The sequence below is a fragment of the Nothoprocta perdicaria genome, unplaced genomic scaffold (genome assembly GCF_003342845.1).
Source record: "Nothoprocta perdicaria isolate Ctin4 unplaced genomic scaffold, notPer1 scaffold_9, whole genome shotgun sequence".
NCBI lineage: Eukaryota > Metazoa > Chordata > Aves > Tinamiformes > Tinamidae > Nothoprocta > Nothoprocta perdicaria.
Genome location: NW_020456198.1, coordinates 749,859 through 768,681, shown reverse-complemented (window position 1 = coordinate 768,681; position 18,823 = coordinate 749,859). Strand labels below are relative to the sequence as shown.

Below are 18,823 nucleotides of genomic sequence, written 5' to 3'. Positions count from 1 at the left end.
TTGACAGTTTTGTGTAGTGTAGTACCACTGTGTGTAGATGTGGTAGCACATTCCAGGTCACAGGGAAGACTCTGAATGTCTTCATTTAAAAGATAATTGGCTTCTAGGGATTCCCTCCCTGGGGAACCTCATTCCAGTTAAAATCTGGAGATTGTTGCTCTGGCTTTTGATTCTGATCATTTTATAAAGAGCCTATTTCTGACTGGCTGAAATCGAGTTAAATTTGCTCCTGCTCAGTTGAACTTTTAAAGTACCCAGTGCAGTTGGCTCTGGAAAAAAAAAATGCAAGCGCACAGCAGATGTCTTATATTTGGACCTCGACGTTACAGAAAAGATGGCCGAGCTAACGGAACGCACGGCGAGGTGTCCAAGCTGCGGCTCGTCCCGAGGGCAGCCGAGAGGCTCCGCAGAGCGCCGGGCATGGCACCGTCCTGCGGGTCGCCCTCGAGGTGCCTCAGCACCATCCGCAGCGCGGAGAGCCCCGCTGGGTGGCCCAGAGCTCTAGGAAAGAGGCACAGAGGGAGGGCAGGAGCAGGGCACGCGGCTCTGCTGCCGCAGGACGCAGCCCGCCGCGCGGCCGCCCTTACCTTGGCGGGGGAGGCGGCGCGGGCCAGCGCGTCGAGGCGGGCGCTGTACTGCGTGAAGCGCTTCTGGTAGCGCAGCGCCGTCACCTGCAGCTCGAGCTGCGCGGCCGCGAGCCGCGAGAGCAGCGATTGCTCACGCTTGCCGGCGCGCAGCGCCTCCTTCTTGAGCGCCTTCTCGAGCGCGGCCGCGCGCGCCTGCAGCGCGGCGCCGTGGGCGCGCAGCGCGCGCACGCAGCCGTGGGCGCCCGCGCGGCGCTCGCCGTGCGTGAGCACCAAGCCGCAGCCCTGCTCGCACAGGCCGGCCGGGCGCGCCTCGCAGCGCTCCCGCATGTGCGTCTCCACGTCGCGCAGGTTGAGCACCTGGCGGCAGCCGCGGTTGCGGCACTTGGCCGGCGAGAAGTCGCACGTCTCGGCGTGCTCGCCCAGCTGCTGCAGCGGCACCACGGCGTCGCAGCCCCGCGCGTGGTTGTCGCACTTGATGTCCAGCTTGAGGATGAGGCTCTTGAGCGGCAGGACGTGGTTGAGCTCCTTGGTGGAGATGCGCTGGCACTTCACGGGGCAGCTGCCCTGCTGCACCACCCAGGGCAGCACGCAGCCCGCGCAGAACACATGGCCGCAGGGGGTGGTGAGCGGATCCTCCAGCACTTTGTTGCACAGATTGCACTTGAAGTCGGGGTCCACGTCCCCGCTGAAGCGATCCAGTTCGAATCCCATTCTTCTCTCGGTTCGCCAAAAGAGAGGGGAAAAAAAAAAAGAAAGAAAGAAAAGCGCGACCAAAATAACCCAAATGGGGGGCCGCACGGGGGAAGTCAAAGCAAGAAGGGTAGTGAGCGCTCGCCGTCTACCGCCGCCTCCCGAGGAAAAGTTTCGTGCAGAAGCGCCAGTGGCGGAGGGCGGCGGCGGCGGCCGCGCGCCCCGCGCTGCTCATGGGCAGCCCCGCGCAGCGCAGCGGAGCGGAGCTGGCGCTGCGTGCGGAGCTTCGGCCGCGGGCTCCCCGCCCCCGCGCCGGGCAGAGCGCAGAGCCCCGCCCCGGGGCCGCCCGCGGGGGCTGCCCGGGCCCCGCTCCTGCCGCCGGTCTCGCCCACGGGGGGTCCTTGTTCCGCGGGGCGCGGAGGGCAGCGGGGAGCGGGACGGGTCTCGGCCCCCCCCGCCCGCGCACCCCCACGCGGCGGAAGGTAACGCGGAGCCGCGGAAAGGGGCCACAGAGGTTCCCCCAGAGGGACGAGAGGGAGGATCCTGTGAGGAAAAGGGCGGGATTTGGGAGGGAGCTGGGGAGGGGGCGGTGCGAGCACCGGAGCATCTGCCGCACGGGGGGCTCGGCCATGGCGGGGTCGAGGGGAGCTGTGAGGGGCGGCAGCGGGGGGAAAGAGAAACCCGAGGGAAGAGAGGGGAGGGCGGGAAGAGGCTGAGGGGAGGTGGGAGCCCCCGGGGAAAGGGCTGGGAAAGGGCAGGGGGAGAGCAGGGACCCCCGCAAGACCCGGCGGGGAAGGAAGGGGTTAAGTAAACTCTGACCGTGCGAAACCTCAAAGCTGGCAGCAGAGGGGCCGCCTTGGCACCCACTGGAGCACGAGGTTTGAGCATACGCAGGGCTATTCCATAACCTGCTCCTCATCTGCTGCTGGTCAACAGAGCTGCCCAGAGTGTGGAAAACTTGTTCTGAAGAGACATCCTCCACCGCCCCAAGAGGTGCAGACACACAGAGCACTCTGCCAACACCGCTCGTGTCTTCATGCAAGAAGGAATATGTTTTCTATGTCTGTGTGGCCCATTAATGTCCTGTTAATGCCACTTAGATGTAAGTGAGAGAGATCACCAAAAAGGGTAGAACTTTTGATGCCTTTTTTTTTCTGCCTTGAGAAGATTTAAAAGCATTTCAGAATAAGCTATAAAAATATGCTATAAAAAGCGAGACCACACCTGAAGTACCAGACATAACATTAGGAAAAAACAATTTCTCTTACAAGGCAGATATTCAAGTACTGAAAAACCTATAAAAGGGAACTGCTTTGTTCGCTGTGGATGATGAAGCACAATTCTGACATGCCACAAAGCCACATACCAGTTCAATTGTTCTTCCAGTGTCTCTTGCTTTATGGCAAAATAGAAACCCAGCTAGAAACCTCAGTTGCAAATGACCTTTAGTGTCTGCCTGTTATTTCGTGGTAAAGTGATTTTCTGAACATCTGGGAAGGTTATTTGTCTGTAACTGACCGTCGGAGGTTCCAAACTGGAATGTAATTGTGTTAATTACACAATTAAGTTCTCAACTCAGTTACAAACTAGCAGTCTGTAATATTAAGAGTTTCTATTTTTCAAATGTGAATTCTATCTGTAGTGCTCATTTCAGTCTAATTATGAAGTTCTACAGACTTCGCTTTTAGCTATATCATCCCACTGAAGAACGTGTGTATCGCATCTGTAGTTATGAACATAATCAAGGAATTTTTGCAGATTTAGCATGATTTTTTTTAATTCTGATGAGATACAGCATTCTGCATGTAGGTTTTCTGTCATGTGGTATCGTGCATAGTCTAGGGCCATGATGATGGAGTTCAATACATGTATGTTGCTGACTTTCTGATTGCTCTCTGATACTTGATCAATAGTAGTGCTTCTCATACTTTCTTGTTGTGTTTCACTGCCTTTTCCTCCTCTTCCTCATCTGACTCCTCAATATTACCTTTTTTTCCCCAGTCTCTGTTTCCATTTCACTTGCTGCAATGTGCATCTCCTCTTGTCCCTCCCGCTGCACGGACCCACAGCACAGGGCTCTGCTGCTTCTCCATGCAGCATCTCTAGTGCTGAGCGCTTCTCTAGTAGGACACAGTTATCCTGCAGTTTGTCACACTATTTGAGTATCCATTGCTAGTCAAGCCAGCTATTATTCTCCATTAGCATTTTAGCTGAAATAAAACTTCTCCCTGTTAGATTAAATGTGAGGATGCACATAGTTCCGGTGAGTGACTTGAACTCTTCTGTTCATTTCAGCGGCAGCAATATCCCTGTGGCACCACAGGGAAGTCCATCAATACAATTATTTCAGAATAGCCTGTTTTGAGATAACAGCTGTAGGTTAGTGCCCTGTGTGACCACAGTCTTAGGTTTCTTTACGTGCGTTTGTACAGTGCATTGTGCATTCAAGTAAATAGAAATAATAATACATTGCTGCTTTCAGCTATAACTATAGGTTAGGTTTAGTGTTTCAAAGATGTCCATGCAGAATGCTTGAGGCCTTTTGTACTGAAGCCTTACGCAGAGCTTTTATTGATTTCAAGGGGAATGATGACAGTACTGGGTTCCTTAAGCTATTTGAAACTGCACAAATATTTGGATGGAAAATATGGGCAAGAACTTGAATAATATTTTCATTTAGAGTCATAGTTAGGCAGACACTGTGCTGAATTCTGTGATACGCTTTAACATGACGTTTGGGTAGGAATAGATACTTCACTTATAAATTAAATTTAATGTGAACATTTGAAGGCTGCAGCAGTCTTTCATTTAGACGACAGTTTGAAGTGCTGACAAGAAAGTGAAGTTCCCCTCTCCTTGCTGCCGTTATCCGCAATACAAGGCACAAATGGAACTTTCCCAACTGGAGAAACATTTCAGTTTTCCCTTAAAAAAAACAGAAAAAAACCCAAGGCAGCCGCTCAACATGAGCCTTTAATGTTATTTTCAAAGGCTGAGGTTTGAAACTGAAAGGAGGTTTGGCTTCTACAGTATTGCCAGCAGGACTGAAATTACATTGCCACAGCTAAGAAAGGTCATTTGTATTTAGTCAGTTCTCTCATCATCAGAGCTAACATACTGGGTTGAATCACTTACGGAACCATTAGGACTCTATCATTTTACTTTGCTATCCCATCTTAAGAAGGGTGAGAGCATGTTATTTTGTGCTTCTGGCTGCAGTGCTGGCAACAGACCAACTCTGAAAGCACCGCAAGGCTCGAGTTGTACAGCAGCCTTCATTCAGTCTGGCTTTCTGTGCTGCTGGGAAGTTACTGGTCTCAGAGAAACTAGGTACACTTTGATGGTGATGCTCCTTCAGCTCCATTTGCCTTTTGTTCATAAGTCTTAGTGTGGTTTTGCACTTGATTATGAGATCTTCGCAAGCAATCTGATTTTATTTATGTTGTTTTGCCTTTAAAAAGGGAGGAACCACTAGGCAGTAAACAGAATGAAATTCTGCTCCACAACAGACATCAAGGTCATACTTTTATTTTAGTTGACTCTGCAAAACCCCTGAGGTTGATAGGATATGTCCAGGGGAACAAGCTTGTATTTATAGTCTTGGTTCATGAGCTGGAGTCTCCTAGAAAATGAAATGCATGGTGATTCAGAACATATTTAAAATATGCTTAGTGTATTTAAAATCTATGAGGTATACAAAATATATTTAAATAATAGGAAGTATATTTTAAAAGTATCTAAATGTCAAGATCTTTTGACATTCTGTTCATTGCCAAGCAGTGGAGCACTATACAAAGTTATGAATTTGAAAGATTCTATATGTTATAATGAGATTTTGTGAATTTTCTTTCATCACATACTTTTCTAACATGTAAACTGTGCAGTTACTGTCATTTTATTGGAAAAAAATTTGCTACAATCTTCAGTTTTTATTGATGGTAGAACACAAGTTTGCATTAACAGAAGATCTGCAAAAGAACTGTTGAGACTGGACCAAATAAAATATCGAGTCCTTTAGACATGTGGTGTAGTATCAGAGTATAGATGGTTCACAAAAATAATGGTTTGTATGCTATTTGTGTAAAGTATTTTGCAACGGGTTAAACTCTGGTTTGGTAGGTGGATATCAGGGTGTATGGATATAAGTCAAAGGGTGAGAGAATGGTAAAATGAGTAGTAGAAGGTAATTGTACATTAACAACAAAATAAGCCTCTTCAAAAATCTGAATAAATGCCTTGCATTTATTCAGGGATGTAAGTAAGTAGAAAGTAAGAAGAAAAAGATAACACTTAGCAGTAACCTGGACATCCTTTCTTGACGTTCCATACATAGTTTTGTCTAATTGATTAGCAGCCGTTCCACCGCCTTGGGAGTCTAGGTGTTTTCAGACATGTACTTGAAAGACTGGCATAGTTTGAGCCAAGTTTGTAACTTGCTGCTTCCTCCTGATCTCTGCATATAGCTAAAGTCAACATTTATTTTTAATGAATAATTCCAAGGCAATGCCCAGAAGAATTTTGACTGTACGTGCATCTTCGTATATTAATATGAATAGAGATAATACAAAATAATGCCGTTTTTAAAAGAAATGTGTTCAATCAACCATGTTCAGTGCTCTCTGTTCAAGTAATTATATTAATTCAGCACAATATCTGAGAGACTTGAAATGATTTACACATTTTATTATGAAAACTCTTCTCTGTGGTAAGGGAGAATTAGCCCTGTTTTAAGGCTTGTTTTAATGAAATCCAGGATAATATAAGTGCCCATTGTAATTCAGTAAGTCTTTAGCTGAGTGCTAGAAATTGAATCCTGCCTTTCCTGAGCCATTCTTCACTTCATGTTGGAGTGAGCTTTGGTGAGCACTTGCTTTCTATGTGTGTGATCTGAGTATGTGATGAGACTTGATTGCTTGCCTGAAACTACACAAAAATTCTGAGTTTCTGTGTAGGCTGCGTCCCAGGAAACACCTTGTGTCTTGTCCCACACTTTGGCCACAAATGTAGTATGTCTAAATTCCCATAGCAACACAGAAACCTGTGGCAGGTATCAATTATGATAGAGACACCACATTCTGTACAATATAATTAGGTTTTTTTCTCCCCTATTTAGACAATTTAGAGAGAGAAAACTGATATAATTTATGGATAATTCCCTTTCACACATCTTATGTGTTTTAACTAATGGTAACATTTAAATCCAAACTGTTACAAACTCAGTGGCAATGGGCAGAACATAAAATCCCCAATTAAGAGCTCTTAGGAGATGTTTTCTGTAGGCGTTTGTGCAATTAACTCAGTAATGGTGGAGGTCATTCAGCATTTCAGAGAACAGGGTTACTTATACGGTTGCACAAGGATTGTGTAAATTTCTGTGACAAAATTTGTAGCTGATGTCTGTACAGATGTGAAGGAGCAACTCCTAGAGAGGCGGTGAACACAAGTTGCTCTTTATCTTTTTTCCATTTTCCATGCAAGTGGATGACTAGCTGTATTACTTTATTGATTATTATCAGTAATCAAGGATCTTTGAAATTTTGTCAGTGGTTTGTGAAATCATACGTAAGAAGCTTAAATGAGCTCAAGTGATGGTGTTTCTCATCAATCTGATTCAACAGTTATTCTCAGCTTAAAGCGGTGCGAGAGAAGGGGCCTTTGTTGGTATTCTGCAGCCTGGTTGGTCAGTGTGGACAAAGAAAAAAGGCACGTGTAGATACTAAACAAGCCATGTTTTGCAAGACACAGAATGTTCTTCTTTTTGTTCTTTTGTTCTTTTTGTTCTTTGATGAAGGATTAAAAAAGGCTTTTTGGTGGGAAGATGGGAAGACTCCTCTTTAGCTGAGCAGAGGCCTTTGGGGTCTCTAATATGCTGTAGGAGGCAGGGCTGAGCAGGAAGGGAGATCCCTGAGCCCCCGCACCACAAATGTTCAGTCTTAGTTCTGCCCGTGTCTGGTTCATTTGTCGCTGGCAGAATGTAGACTGTTGGCAAAACAATTTTTAGTGTAAGTAGTTGATCTGATTTGCAAACTGAAAGGAGAATTTTGTGAAAGTTCCTTGAAACATTGAATTCATTCTCACTATAAAAAGTGTGAAGACCGTTATGAGTAAGTGTCGCCTACCATTTTTACAATTTTCAGGTGCATTGATGTGCATCAGTTGTATTGAATACTCAATTGTATTGAATTTTTTTGTTTGTTGGTTTCTGAAGCAACTCATTTTGGAAAACAAAGTTCTTATGACCAGAATACTACATGAAATGTAGAGAATATGTAGCCATGACGTATTACTTATAAAATAAAGTAATGATAATGGTACAACTAATAATGTATTTTAGTTAAAACAAGGCCAGTTTCCAAAGACATTAAAATAAAAACTGATCTGAATAATTTTAATAAAATTAATAAATTTATGGGAAAAATTCAAGTCACCAAGATTGTTAAAGGACAAAGTTTCTTGTTTTCTTAGATTTTTAGGAAGACTTAGTGAGAAGGTTGAAATGTCGGATCTCAAGAGAGGTTGGTTGGGGTTGGAGAGGACTGGAGTGGATACAGCAATAAGTGAAGTTTGAGATGAGGGCTGTGCTGTACAGTCAGCATTTGGCTAATTTTCCCTCCCCAGGCATACGTGTGTGAGCTGTGAATATCACCCTGCGGAAGGCAGAAGGAAGCAAATGGCAGGTCTGCAGGAAGCGGGTGACACGTTCCTAGAGGTGAAGAGATTCCCATGGAGAACAAAGCTGCCCGGTGTGGAAGCTGTGAGTTGTTTGTGTCCTAGGAGATTTGTATTTGTGTCTGGCTTAAACAGTTTCAGGGACACCCCGAGGTCATAAATTCCATTACTTAAGGTTACTCTTTCTCACTTGCTTTTCCTATCTTTACTAGTTCATGACCTACGCAATTTGTTTGCAAATCTAGCATATATGTAAGGAGGAGAAGCATGCCTGAAGAAGGATAAATACCTACCAGTTATTGGTAGACTACCCAGCCATGTGCCAGAAATAAGGGTGCAAAAGTGCCAGTCTCCCAGGCCATTGTGTGGCTTTGGGTCAGGCTGTGTGCCAGAGCAGGGCTTAATCTTGTATCCCTATTTTCCAAAAAACGTCTTTACGTGGTTATCTCCAGAATTAATCAGAAGCCCCCCTGTTTTCTACTACTCTGGAAACCTTCACTGATGTTACAATGGGAATAAAATTTTGAAAATTTCCACAGGTATTCCTTCTCTTTGCCCCTGCCTTGTGGAAGCTCATATTCTCCACTGGGAGAATAGCAAAAATGGGAAGCTAAAAACTGGGCAGTTTAGTTGTGATTCAGGCTGTTTCCCAAACTGCAAGCTGAGAATCCTGCTAAATATCAGGAGAAGGGCTAACCAGTAACTAATGCGGAGTGTTACGTGATTGGTAACAAATCCCCTTCTGTAGCTGTTTGCTGCTGCAGGCTATATTAGGACGATTATTGTTTTCAATATAATGGCTTACAATGTATGTTTGTGCATTGCTCTGTAACAATGAGGACATTATGAGATTGCTCCCACACCTACCCTTCATGTTCTTCTAATTGATTTTCCATTAGAGAGCATTTATAAAGACTACTATGAGATTTTTCCATACTCTTGTTAAAATAACTTATTGTCAGAGAACCTTATGCTATGTGGTACGAGAAACTTCCCTTATGTGATGTAGGGATGAAACCTTACAGTTTCCAAGCTATGATTTTGCCAAACATCCTGCATATTCAGAAATCTGCTGCAGATTTCCTCCTCTTAAATAGCTTGGCTAGTAATGAGAGGTGCTTTTCCCACCCTGTCTGTGTGGCAGCTAAGGGACATTGAACCTCCCTTCAAACCCTTCTGCTCAGCTATGTGAGCAGAGCAGACTGGTCCTGTCTTCCCAGGACATGTACATTAAGTTGCTCCACACTGCATATTTCTGTCTGTATGCAGAGCTTGTGGTGTGAGCTCTTACAGCCCCCAGTAACCCCAGCTCCAGAAGCTCTCCCAGCTCTAAAGACTAATTTAACTGGGTCTCAGGGCAAATGTTGCCTGAAGATGGGGTGTTACTGTTCAGTAATTTTATGTCATCCAATATGTTTTCATCGGCCACTGTGGGAATGCTGGGGTTTTTTTCCTAATATAAAGAGATATTCAGTAAAGAGAAATTCAGTGATGTTGAAGATTCAACTTCACTTTTGCAAATAAAATTGAGATAACAAAGAAAAAAAATATGGGATGATGTAAACAGTTGTTTTATGAATTACTGAAGTCTGATGAAGTGTGTTCTAGTGACTAAGTCATTGAATAACAAGATGTAAAGTAATGGAAACAGCCAGATTGAATAACCTTGGTGAAAGAGTTAAATGATTTAACTGAGTATAGCTACTCCAAAGGCAAAGGTTAGTGAAATGAACTGGTGCTAGGAGCTGTTTCAGGATGCATGCAAAGCTTTCTCACTTAAACGAAGTTTAGGTTGTACATTTGCCATTCCTGTCTGATTAGCCTCAGTCATCATATAAAAGTACAGTGTTTACCCCTATTGTGAATGCATATCTAATTATCACATATTTATTGAAGAAAGACAAATTGAAATTGGATGAGAACACTTACGCCAAACACAAAAGTAAAGGGGAAAAATGTAGGTACTAATGGTATGGTCCTGGGTTTCTTTCTTGTATGGTCACGGACAATGAGTCATGCTTCCCTGTTCTCCCAAACACTTGATAATGCATAAATTTGCTCTGAGATTCTGAAATTGTTCATTCTTGTTTCACAGAACCAAACTCCTAAACTGGCCTCTGATGCAGGCAACAGCTAGCCATTAGCAAAAGTTCAGACCTGAATGTATAAGGATGCCCTTTCTGCCTTTTGTCCCGCTGTTCTTTGCTTTCCTGTTCAGCCTGCCTTTTGTATGTTTATTTTTCATGCTTCAGTTTTCTTCTCACTGCCCTTTTGGCTCTTTCATTTCTCCACTCATTGCCTTGCCCTTCTTTTATTTTCTCAGCTCTCAGCTCTCTCCATCTACCAGTGCGTTCTGTATCTTTCCAACCCACGGCATCTGGTTTTACTTGGCTGTCCTTGGCAGGCCTTTTATATTGCTCAAGGGCCTGGTGTCTTACTGGAATATACACCCTTCTGGGACCTTGAATGGTAATGGGGATGCTCACACTGTCGGCACGCTGTTGGTGGCATTTTGCAGAACTTCTAGGTCTCTAGAGCTACTTTAGTCACAGTGACAAAGAATGTCTGCCCACACACAGAGGCTGCTGTGCAGGAGAGCAAAATCAAAGTGACCGGGAAGACACAGGGCAGAGGAGGCTGCAAGATTTGGTCCTTATGCCTGTAAAGTGGTCAACCTGTAGAGAAAACTTTACAAGGAATAAGACGGAGAGCAGGATAGCACCATGCGGAGAGCATGGTGCTATCCTGAGAAAGCTGCTTCTCTGCCTCACTTGGGAAGTGTCCCAGCCTGGGTGGCACCTCTTGGGGAGGGGTGTAACATCCCACTTAAAGTGACTGGCAAGAAGACACCTAGCTGGCAGGATCTGAAGAGGGAACTACCACTGTGGTGAATACAGTAACTTAAGTGCTGCAGAATGCCAGGCATTTTCATAAAAACAGTGAGTGCATTCTTGAAACTTCACAGAAGCTGAATTAAGTCAGTGAGAATCTAAGAGGGAGGAAGGTGGGACACTGGCAGATTCTTGAGATACATGAACACCTTGATGTTTCTTTCATCTGCTACTGGAAGCTAAGCCACTTGATGTGCAGAAATGAAGGGGACTGATTATAGAAATAACATAAGACTTAGTCTTGTACTATCCTAGCAAGAAATAGTCTTACAGTATAATACTGCTTTAGCATTGATTTATCTAGGGACTAGTTTAGCTTCTCGCAATATTATTTGTTGTTGATTTTTTTCATATGGCCCTACTACTTGTCTGTTATTTTCCCATAACATTTTCCCAGTGTGCCTTCAGAAATATCAGAAAATGCTCACAAACACCCCAGAAAAGTGCCAGCTAAATATTCCACAAAATGCTTGCACATCTTGTGCAATGCTTCTTCCAGTCTCTCCCAGCTGGCTTTTAGCATTGATCTAATATCTCCCCCATGAGCAGTTAGCATTTTTGTGACATTAAACTTAGCAGGAGTTTGTATTTCTACACAGGAATGAAGTGACTAATAAGATTTTTCAAAAGAAAATAAGTACTCGGTACTCTTCACCACTGAAACTGTTCTTCCAAGGTGCTTCTTAAAAGCTTTGGTTCTTTTGATCTTTTGGGTTCATCTAAGGTTTCTGCAAAGGAAATTAAGAAATGCTAGTACAATAATTCAAACTACAGAAAGTATATCTGTGGTAGATTGCTTTTTAACTGACATTGGTAGTATTTGGATTAAGTTCTTAATATACTGCAAAACATTTAAACAGATTATCTGAAGTACTTTTCAATATATCTATGCTAAAGAACAGAAATCTAACACAAACTTCTACAGCATGTGAGATTTAGGTTGTGTGGATATACAGTCATACAAGTCATGAAATCCTTTTTATTGAAATTTAGTTAGCATTCCCTTCACCAAAAGTTCTTGACTCTTTCCTTCCTAAGAGGTTGTTTTTAAACGCTGTGACCTGAAGAAGGTCAACTAAGACCAAATTTTGTGGTGTTTATTATCCTGTACGGTAATATTGTATTCATCAAGTTCATCACCTGTTTATCTAAAACCTGTAAATTTGGGAACTAGAAGGATCATTATGCAGAATCAAGCCTCTAATTAAATTGATAAAATCTTTTTAATGTATTTGGTAATGCTTTAGCTGGACAAGCAAAACCCATGGTGCACCTTGCAAAGCTTGTCATCTCTTGAGGACAAGCATGTCTGGAGAGCATTGCAGAAATGTGCTGGAGGCTCTTTGTGCTAGCCTGTATCGAAAGGCTGATTAGAGAAATGCCAGACTCCTTTTCTTGTGCATGTTCGTTGACCAGCTTGTAAGCAACGTGCTGTAGGTGAGTCCAGTTTTTAGCATCAGGACATGCAGATAACCAGCAGTTAGATGAGCCATGCTTGGCAGAGGTAGTTATCTGGCATCCTACAAGCAGAGGCAACAGTGTAGTGAGTTGTTGTGTAATGATGATGAGGCCTTATGGCAGGGGAAGAAAATAACTGTTTTGTTGTGTACTCTGTATATTGTCTACTTGAGACCTTTTATGCCACCTGTATGTTCCTCAGTAGGCTTCTTAACAACACTAAAACCCTGTAGCTGGGCAAATAGACTCTGTGTCACCATATAGTAGTGGTTATCCTACACATATCCAACTGCATTTTATTCATGGTTTTTCAAAGTCTGTATCAGTGCTCAGAGACTAGTGCTGAAAAAATAACCCGCCACCAAAATTAGCAGTGACAGGTTTCTCTTCAGGTGACTAGTGATTGATTTGATTTGATTTGATTGATTGGTTTTCTAGCTCATTTTCAACAGTTCTAGAAACAATAGGAAATTTGATGCATTCATTCTTATAATAAGCAGGAATGTGATGTTTATATTAAAAAAAGTGTTACTATAAAACAAGGCTAAGTAGGAAAAAGGCAGAAAACAGTGAATAAATATAGACTGAAGAGTTATTTAAAACCATTGCAACTGTACGCAGTAGCTTAAAAAAAGAGATAGGTCATGGTGAAATCCCTGATTGTAAGATCTCAGATCTGCAGACTCATAAAAAATCTTCACGATGAAGAATTTTTATTGGCTCTAAAAATGACAAGTGGCAATTCATGCTCTGTTTTGTAGTCATTTTTTTGGTGATTTGCTTTTTTGTTTTCAGTACTGTGGTATCATCTGCTCTTTAGAGAGGAGCCATAAGAGATATCTCAACTTTCGATTCTCTAAAACAATCTAAAGAGCCTGCTCTTCCAGATAAAGCTAGCTGTATAAATATGTAACTTTGTAAATGTTGAGAGATACTAGTGGACTTGAACACTGCCCCGGACATTACTTCAAAGATTTGTTGTCTGGGAATCTGAGTAATGTTCTGTAGAATCTCTATTATTGGTATCAGATCATGAGCCACTTTAATTGGCTGACAGCATATACTGCAGCATGTTATTCTTGCTATCTGCCTAATCCCAGCAAGAAGAAACTACTTTCTGGAGATGGCAGCCTTATGAAAGAAAACACCAGTCTTTATATAAACCAGACTTAGGGTTCATAGGAAGGGGCACTGTTGTCTTTGCCAGACTAAGTAGTTGTTGCATGAATAACCCGGGCCGGCACATGGAACACCTTTGTTGCCTTTGTTCTGTGATGAGCTGAAATGAGATGCCAAAGTTCATTTGTCTCCTGCTGTGCAAAAACTAAGGAAAGAAATACCTTTTTTGCTACTGACAATATATGAATGTCCCTGGGCCTTAAGACACACAATGTTTTCTGCAGCAGTCACTCCACATTTTGTGCTCAAGGTTGACTTCCTTTTAGTTTACTGCATGTTTTGGCTTTTTATTTTGTTCATTTTGAATATTCAGCTAAGAAAAAGATGCAGGTTGCAGATGCTGCTGGGCTGCCTAAGCAAGGTGGCAGACTGCTGCATACACAGTGGCGTGGCAGCCTTGGGAGGTCACAGTTAGCTTTCACATTTCACATAAATGAGTTTACATTTAGATCATCTCTTAGGGAGCTGGTTGGCATCCTCATATAAATAACAAGGCCTCCTTAACGCAGAATGGGCTTCTCCCCCAGCCTCAGCAGGCATCTCACAAGAGCCGTGGAAGCGAGCAATGTCCCTGTGAAGGATGTGCCTCAGCACACGGCGCAGCTTGGCCGCACCGGGAGCAGTGCAGCTTTCTGTCGTCTCCTGTTGCCACCACATGTGCAAGGACTCTGCGCCAGGACCTCCCAGAGGGGCTACAGGAGCAAGTGCTACTTTAATGCAGGCCCCCATCTGGAAACACCCTTCAGGGAGCTGGAGAGCAGGCAGCAAAAAATTGCAGCTCCTGCTGTCTCGTTAGCAGCAACCAGGCCAAACTGGTCTGGATGCAGCACGGCGCTGCTGCCTCCGTCACCTGTGGGCACTTTGCAAGGGGCCGGTGCTGGGCTCTGTCCCTCAGGCTGTCTTCTCCAGTTCATCCCTTGCAGGGAACACACTGCAGCCCAGCTGATGGCTGGTGATGGGTCAGAGTTCTTGCAACTGGTTAAGCAGTTTAGTTACTTAATAATTAACTGGCTAGACTTGCCTGGAGGGGGAAAAAACTCCTTACCATATTTTTAATGGAAAAAAATACAGTTGCTAGGAAACAATAGCATTTGTTTGAGGAGGTTGCCCATACCTTGTGAATCTTAGCAAGATTGAAAAGTAGGAGGCAGGAAGAAGGATAATGAAAATAATAGCAGTTCGCAGTGCAGAAGGGATGTTATTTCTGAATCAGAGCAGGAGACTGAAGGTGTCTAGTGCTGTGTAGTGTTTGCCATCAAAGACTGTGGGAGCTCTTCTGCCCATGTGAAACACCAGGACTTTTATTATAAGCTCTAGGCAGGACAGGTACTGACAGAATATATCTTGTTCTTAGTACCAGTCAAATAAAAATTTGATGGGATAAGTGCAGAGTATTTTGGTAGGTTTTAAAACAGGCTTTTAATAATTTGTAACATAGCTAAAATATAGTTCCTTCAGGCAAGTATTGTGCTGAGACCTGATTGATGAAGGTTAGTGTCTCAGTTTGTGTCGTTGCACACTGGAGTCAAGGTTAATGCACCCGCCCAGGCCGAGCACTTCGCCGTGCGTCGCAACGGTGGGAACTCCAACACAGGGGGTCCCAAAGCCTCTTCCTGGGCCCAGAGCTTTCCCTAGAGGACCTGCTTGTGGGAGCGGAGAGCAGCGCTTCAAGAGAGAGTGCTCGGGAACAGTTTTATTCACCAAACTGGATAGCAAGTGATAAGGAATACTTCAGCAGTTCAGTAAAAAAATCTCATTAAAGTTATAAGACAAATGTTTTTTTTCAACCAGACCTGCTTTTGGTTGCTTTAAATGCACCAGCTGTGCTTAGATGTATGTAGTCCAGTTTAAGTCTTTCTTTTGTCAAAGAAAAGGAGCACGTTATCACGGGTAAGAGTCAGTGGGTTCCCTCTCAATGAGTGCGCTCACTGAGATATCTTGGGACTTGCGGAAACACTTAAAAACCGCACGTGTTCTGTCTGTGTTGTTCAGTGGTCAGGCACTGACCATGTTACATGTTATACAGTGCAGCACAGGCACTCCATAAAAACATGTTTATTCTGTCCTGAAGTGTTTGCTCTGTGGCAGAGTCTCACTCTAACTGGAGGAGTTTTAGATTGGTTAAAGAGGAAATGTAGAGTTTTATTTTTAAATATTTCCTTTTATTAATATTAGCTGAGGCAAAAGAGTGTGCCATACTTCTGTGACCAACCAAGTCACAGAAATTTGGCACCCATTTCCTAAGCTGCTTAATGCCAGGGGAAAGCTGGAACTGCAGGGATATTTAAGGATGCTTCCTTTTAAAGAAATAAGAAACTAAACAGAATTGATCTGCATAGGGAACTTATGTATTCTTAAAGAATTTTCCTCACAAAAATCATACATTCAAGGATAGTTGTGCTAACCTATATACTCAGAGTGGTTTGCATCCTGTTATTTAATATGGCCGGTGTTTACGTATTTTTTAATGATTTCCTCTGAGTATAACATTGTAAACCTCACAGGGATCTCAAAATGTAGCAGTAATTTCAAAAAGCTTCAAATTCTGTCCTTCTTAGTTGGTGGGCAACAGTAATTTTAGCTTAAATAAAACCTGAAAATTAAAAAAAAAAAAATCAGAAAATAAGATTCAGACTTGAAATAATTGAAGCCTGCTTGCGTAACTTCATGGGTTTTCCCTAAACACCACCAGGGAAAAACATTTCCCTGGCTTATTCCAGTGGAAAATGTTTGTGGAGTGTTTATGCAAGTTAAAGCAGGCGAAAGTCCCCGCGAGGCTGAGGGCAGCTTGGCCGCCTCAGGAGCCGGCGCGGGGGCCCTGCCCTCAGCCCTGCCGCCCCGCAGCAAGCGGCGGGTCCAGGCTAGGGGAGAGGGCCCTGTGGGTGCCACCCGGGGTCAGGATGCCGCTGCACCCGCCACGGCGGGGGTGGCCGCACGGGCTGCCCGCTGCACCCCGGGTTCGGCCTGCGAGCGCGCGGCGCTGACGGACAGCAGAGGCCTTGACGCCAGCCGGTGCGGAGCAGTGCTGACGGGGAGAGGCCTGGAGGCTGCGGGGCCGGGCTGGGCACGGGCTGCCTACTGAAGTCACCAGAGGGGCTGCGGCTGGGTTTTGTTGGGACTGGCCTTCAGAAGAGGTCCGGAGCGTAAATTTGTAAATTCGGTGAAAGTACACAGCGATATGTCACCTCAGAGAGTATGTGTCAGCAGAGAGCTCTGCTGAAAACATAATCTTGTAGGCTACATATTATGCATTGCTTGCTTAGGCAATTCTCAGATAGCAAAACCAAGCAAATCCTTAAATGAAGTTTAAATCCCAACAAAATGAACTAGCTCATGGTTGAGATCAGTTTGGGTTTTGCTCACTTTTAGGACAAATATTTTTGAAAATAATGTCTTAATGAAAATTTTGACAAGCCCTGCAGTTGAGAATGAAAGCTGTTTATCATAACATTATTTTTTAGAGATCATCAGGAATATTTGCAATGCAAACACTGCACACATAGCTCAACTCCTCCACAGTCCTTTTCCTTTTAACTAGCCTTTTTATGATACATGATGTAAGAATACTGTATCAGAAATGAAATATATGTTGGACTCCAGTTTGTTCTTCTAGGAGAAGGGCTGAAATATTCCAGATATTTAAATGGATGCAAATGTCCCATGCTCTACAAAAGACTGTTCGAATTCAGTGGCAATCCAGGCTTTCCTATGTTGCCAGTCTAATTAAGGATGCTTGGACATAACATCTAAAAGGAGGTGATTCCGACTTAGTCAGTGTCAGTAACTGAGTAATAATCACATTGTTTGCTTTGGGTCAAACTAAGCCACATCACCCACAGCAGAATTGAGTTCCTAGAATCTGAATTCAGAGGATCAAGGGGCAGGTTTTAACTTAGTCCTTTCCAGCATCAGGTGCCCACACTGGTGACTTGACAGCAGTGTGCTGAGTATTGACATCTCTTCATCGGTAGTTGCAAACTGCACTTTACTGGTAATTTGAGAAATAAATATATCATTGGTTTCAGAAACAAGTTCAATCGAAATACATGTCGCCTCTGCTGACAGGAAGTGAGAAAACAGAAAGCAGTCTCCCAGTCTCAGAGCCTTCTAAAATGCTGATTATGCTCATATCACAGATAAAGATTAAAGAACATACCCAGAGGACCTGGTGCCAGCCGCCCCTGGCAGGCATCACCGTGCTGCAAGGTCACGCCTCATGCTGGAGAGTCTCCCATATTCTTTCTCAGGTGTTGATGTTAATCAGCTTTCAAGGGCAGAGTGGCTAGCTTAACGATAATGGGGATGTCTAACACTATTTCTTTCACTAGCTATCTCTTGCATGCCTTGCCTCCAAGCCATCCATCAAGATTAACTAGAATTTATTACATTCAGCTTCCTTTCAAGAGGTGTCTTTAGATGCATGTAACCATTTATAAAATTTATTCATTCATCTTAAGGATCTTGGAGAAGTGTGCAAGCTCAAAGAATGCACGTATAGCTTGACTTTGGGGTGTGATGAAGCCTCAGCTTATCAGAAATGCTGCTTAATGGAGAAATTTTAACAGAGAGACATCCCACCCCACAACAGCCTCCTTCCAAGACAGTTTGTATCTGATCCTCATGTAGCTGTGTTTACACAACTGCTTTTAAATTAAATCTTGTTGCCACCAGGGTACTCGGAATGCCTCCAGTGCTGCCAGCCACGCTCCTGCAGCTTCTCCCTGGTGAATCTCTTCTGAAAACACGATCCATGGTCTTCTGACATGATTAGCTTGCACTCCAGCAGCAGCCACTCTTGGGAATCCCAGAGGCATCTCTGGTTCATTTCTGTAGTGAACATGTACCAGATCCGATGCTTCTGTAAATGTTAGACTTCTGATATACAGTGTGCTGTAGAGATGATTTGCACATGCTCGATGAATCCATCAGTATCCGTTTATCCGTGCATCCATCACAGGCCTGGCTGTCCCAGTGGCCCCGGACTCACTACAGGTGCACGGTAGAGTTGATCCATATGGGGTCAGACAGGGCTGCTTGACATCTGGAAATGCCAGACACATTTACAGAATCCTTAGTATTTTCCCTAGTGACATTTGTGGGTGGGAGAATGGGATGCTGGCTCATTCTTATATGCGGACTTGCACTTGTACATAGACCTGAGGAGGCAAATGCATTAGAATATGATAGATTACATATTACTTTGAAGGAGACTATGGAAATGGAATATTAGTAACTGCTTCCTTTTATTTACAGAACTTACAGAGAATTGAATTTAATATAAGATGCTTGACTAAGGTAATGGCTTCTAAACTCTGTTAGAAAACTCTCCAAATAAAATCTGGGTAAGTC

At 43.8% G+C, this 18,823-nt stretch overlaps 1 protein-coding gene across 1 annotated transcript in view; it reads right to left on the bottom strand.

Annotated features, from left to right (window-relative positions):
• The window catches only part of PDZRN3 (PDZ domain containing ring finger 3), a 116,664-nt gene extending 115,262 nt beyond the window's left edge, over nucleotides 1-1,402 (bottom strand). Inside the window, exon 1 of the mRNA XM_026052684.1 lies at nucleotides 588-1,402. Coding sequence (XP_025908469.1) covers nucleotides 588-1,298 — 711 coding nt within the window. The 5' untranslated portion in view covers nucleotides 1,299-1,402. The remainder of the gene's footprint in view (nucleotides 1-587) is intronic.
• Between the last annotated feature and the right edge of the window lie 17,421 nt (nucleotides 1,403-18,823).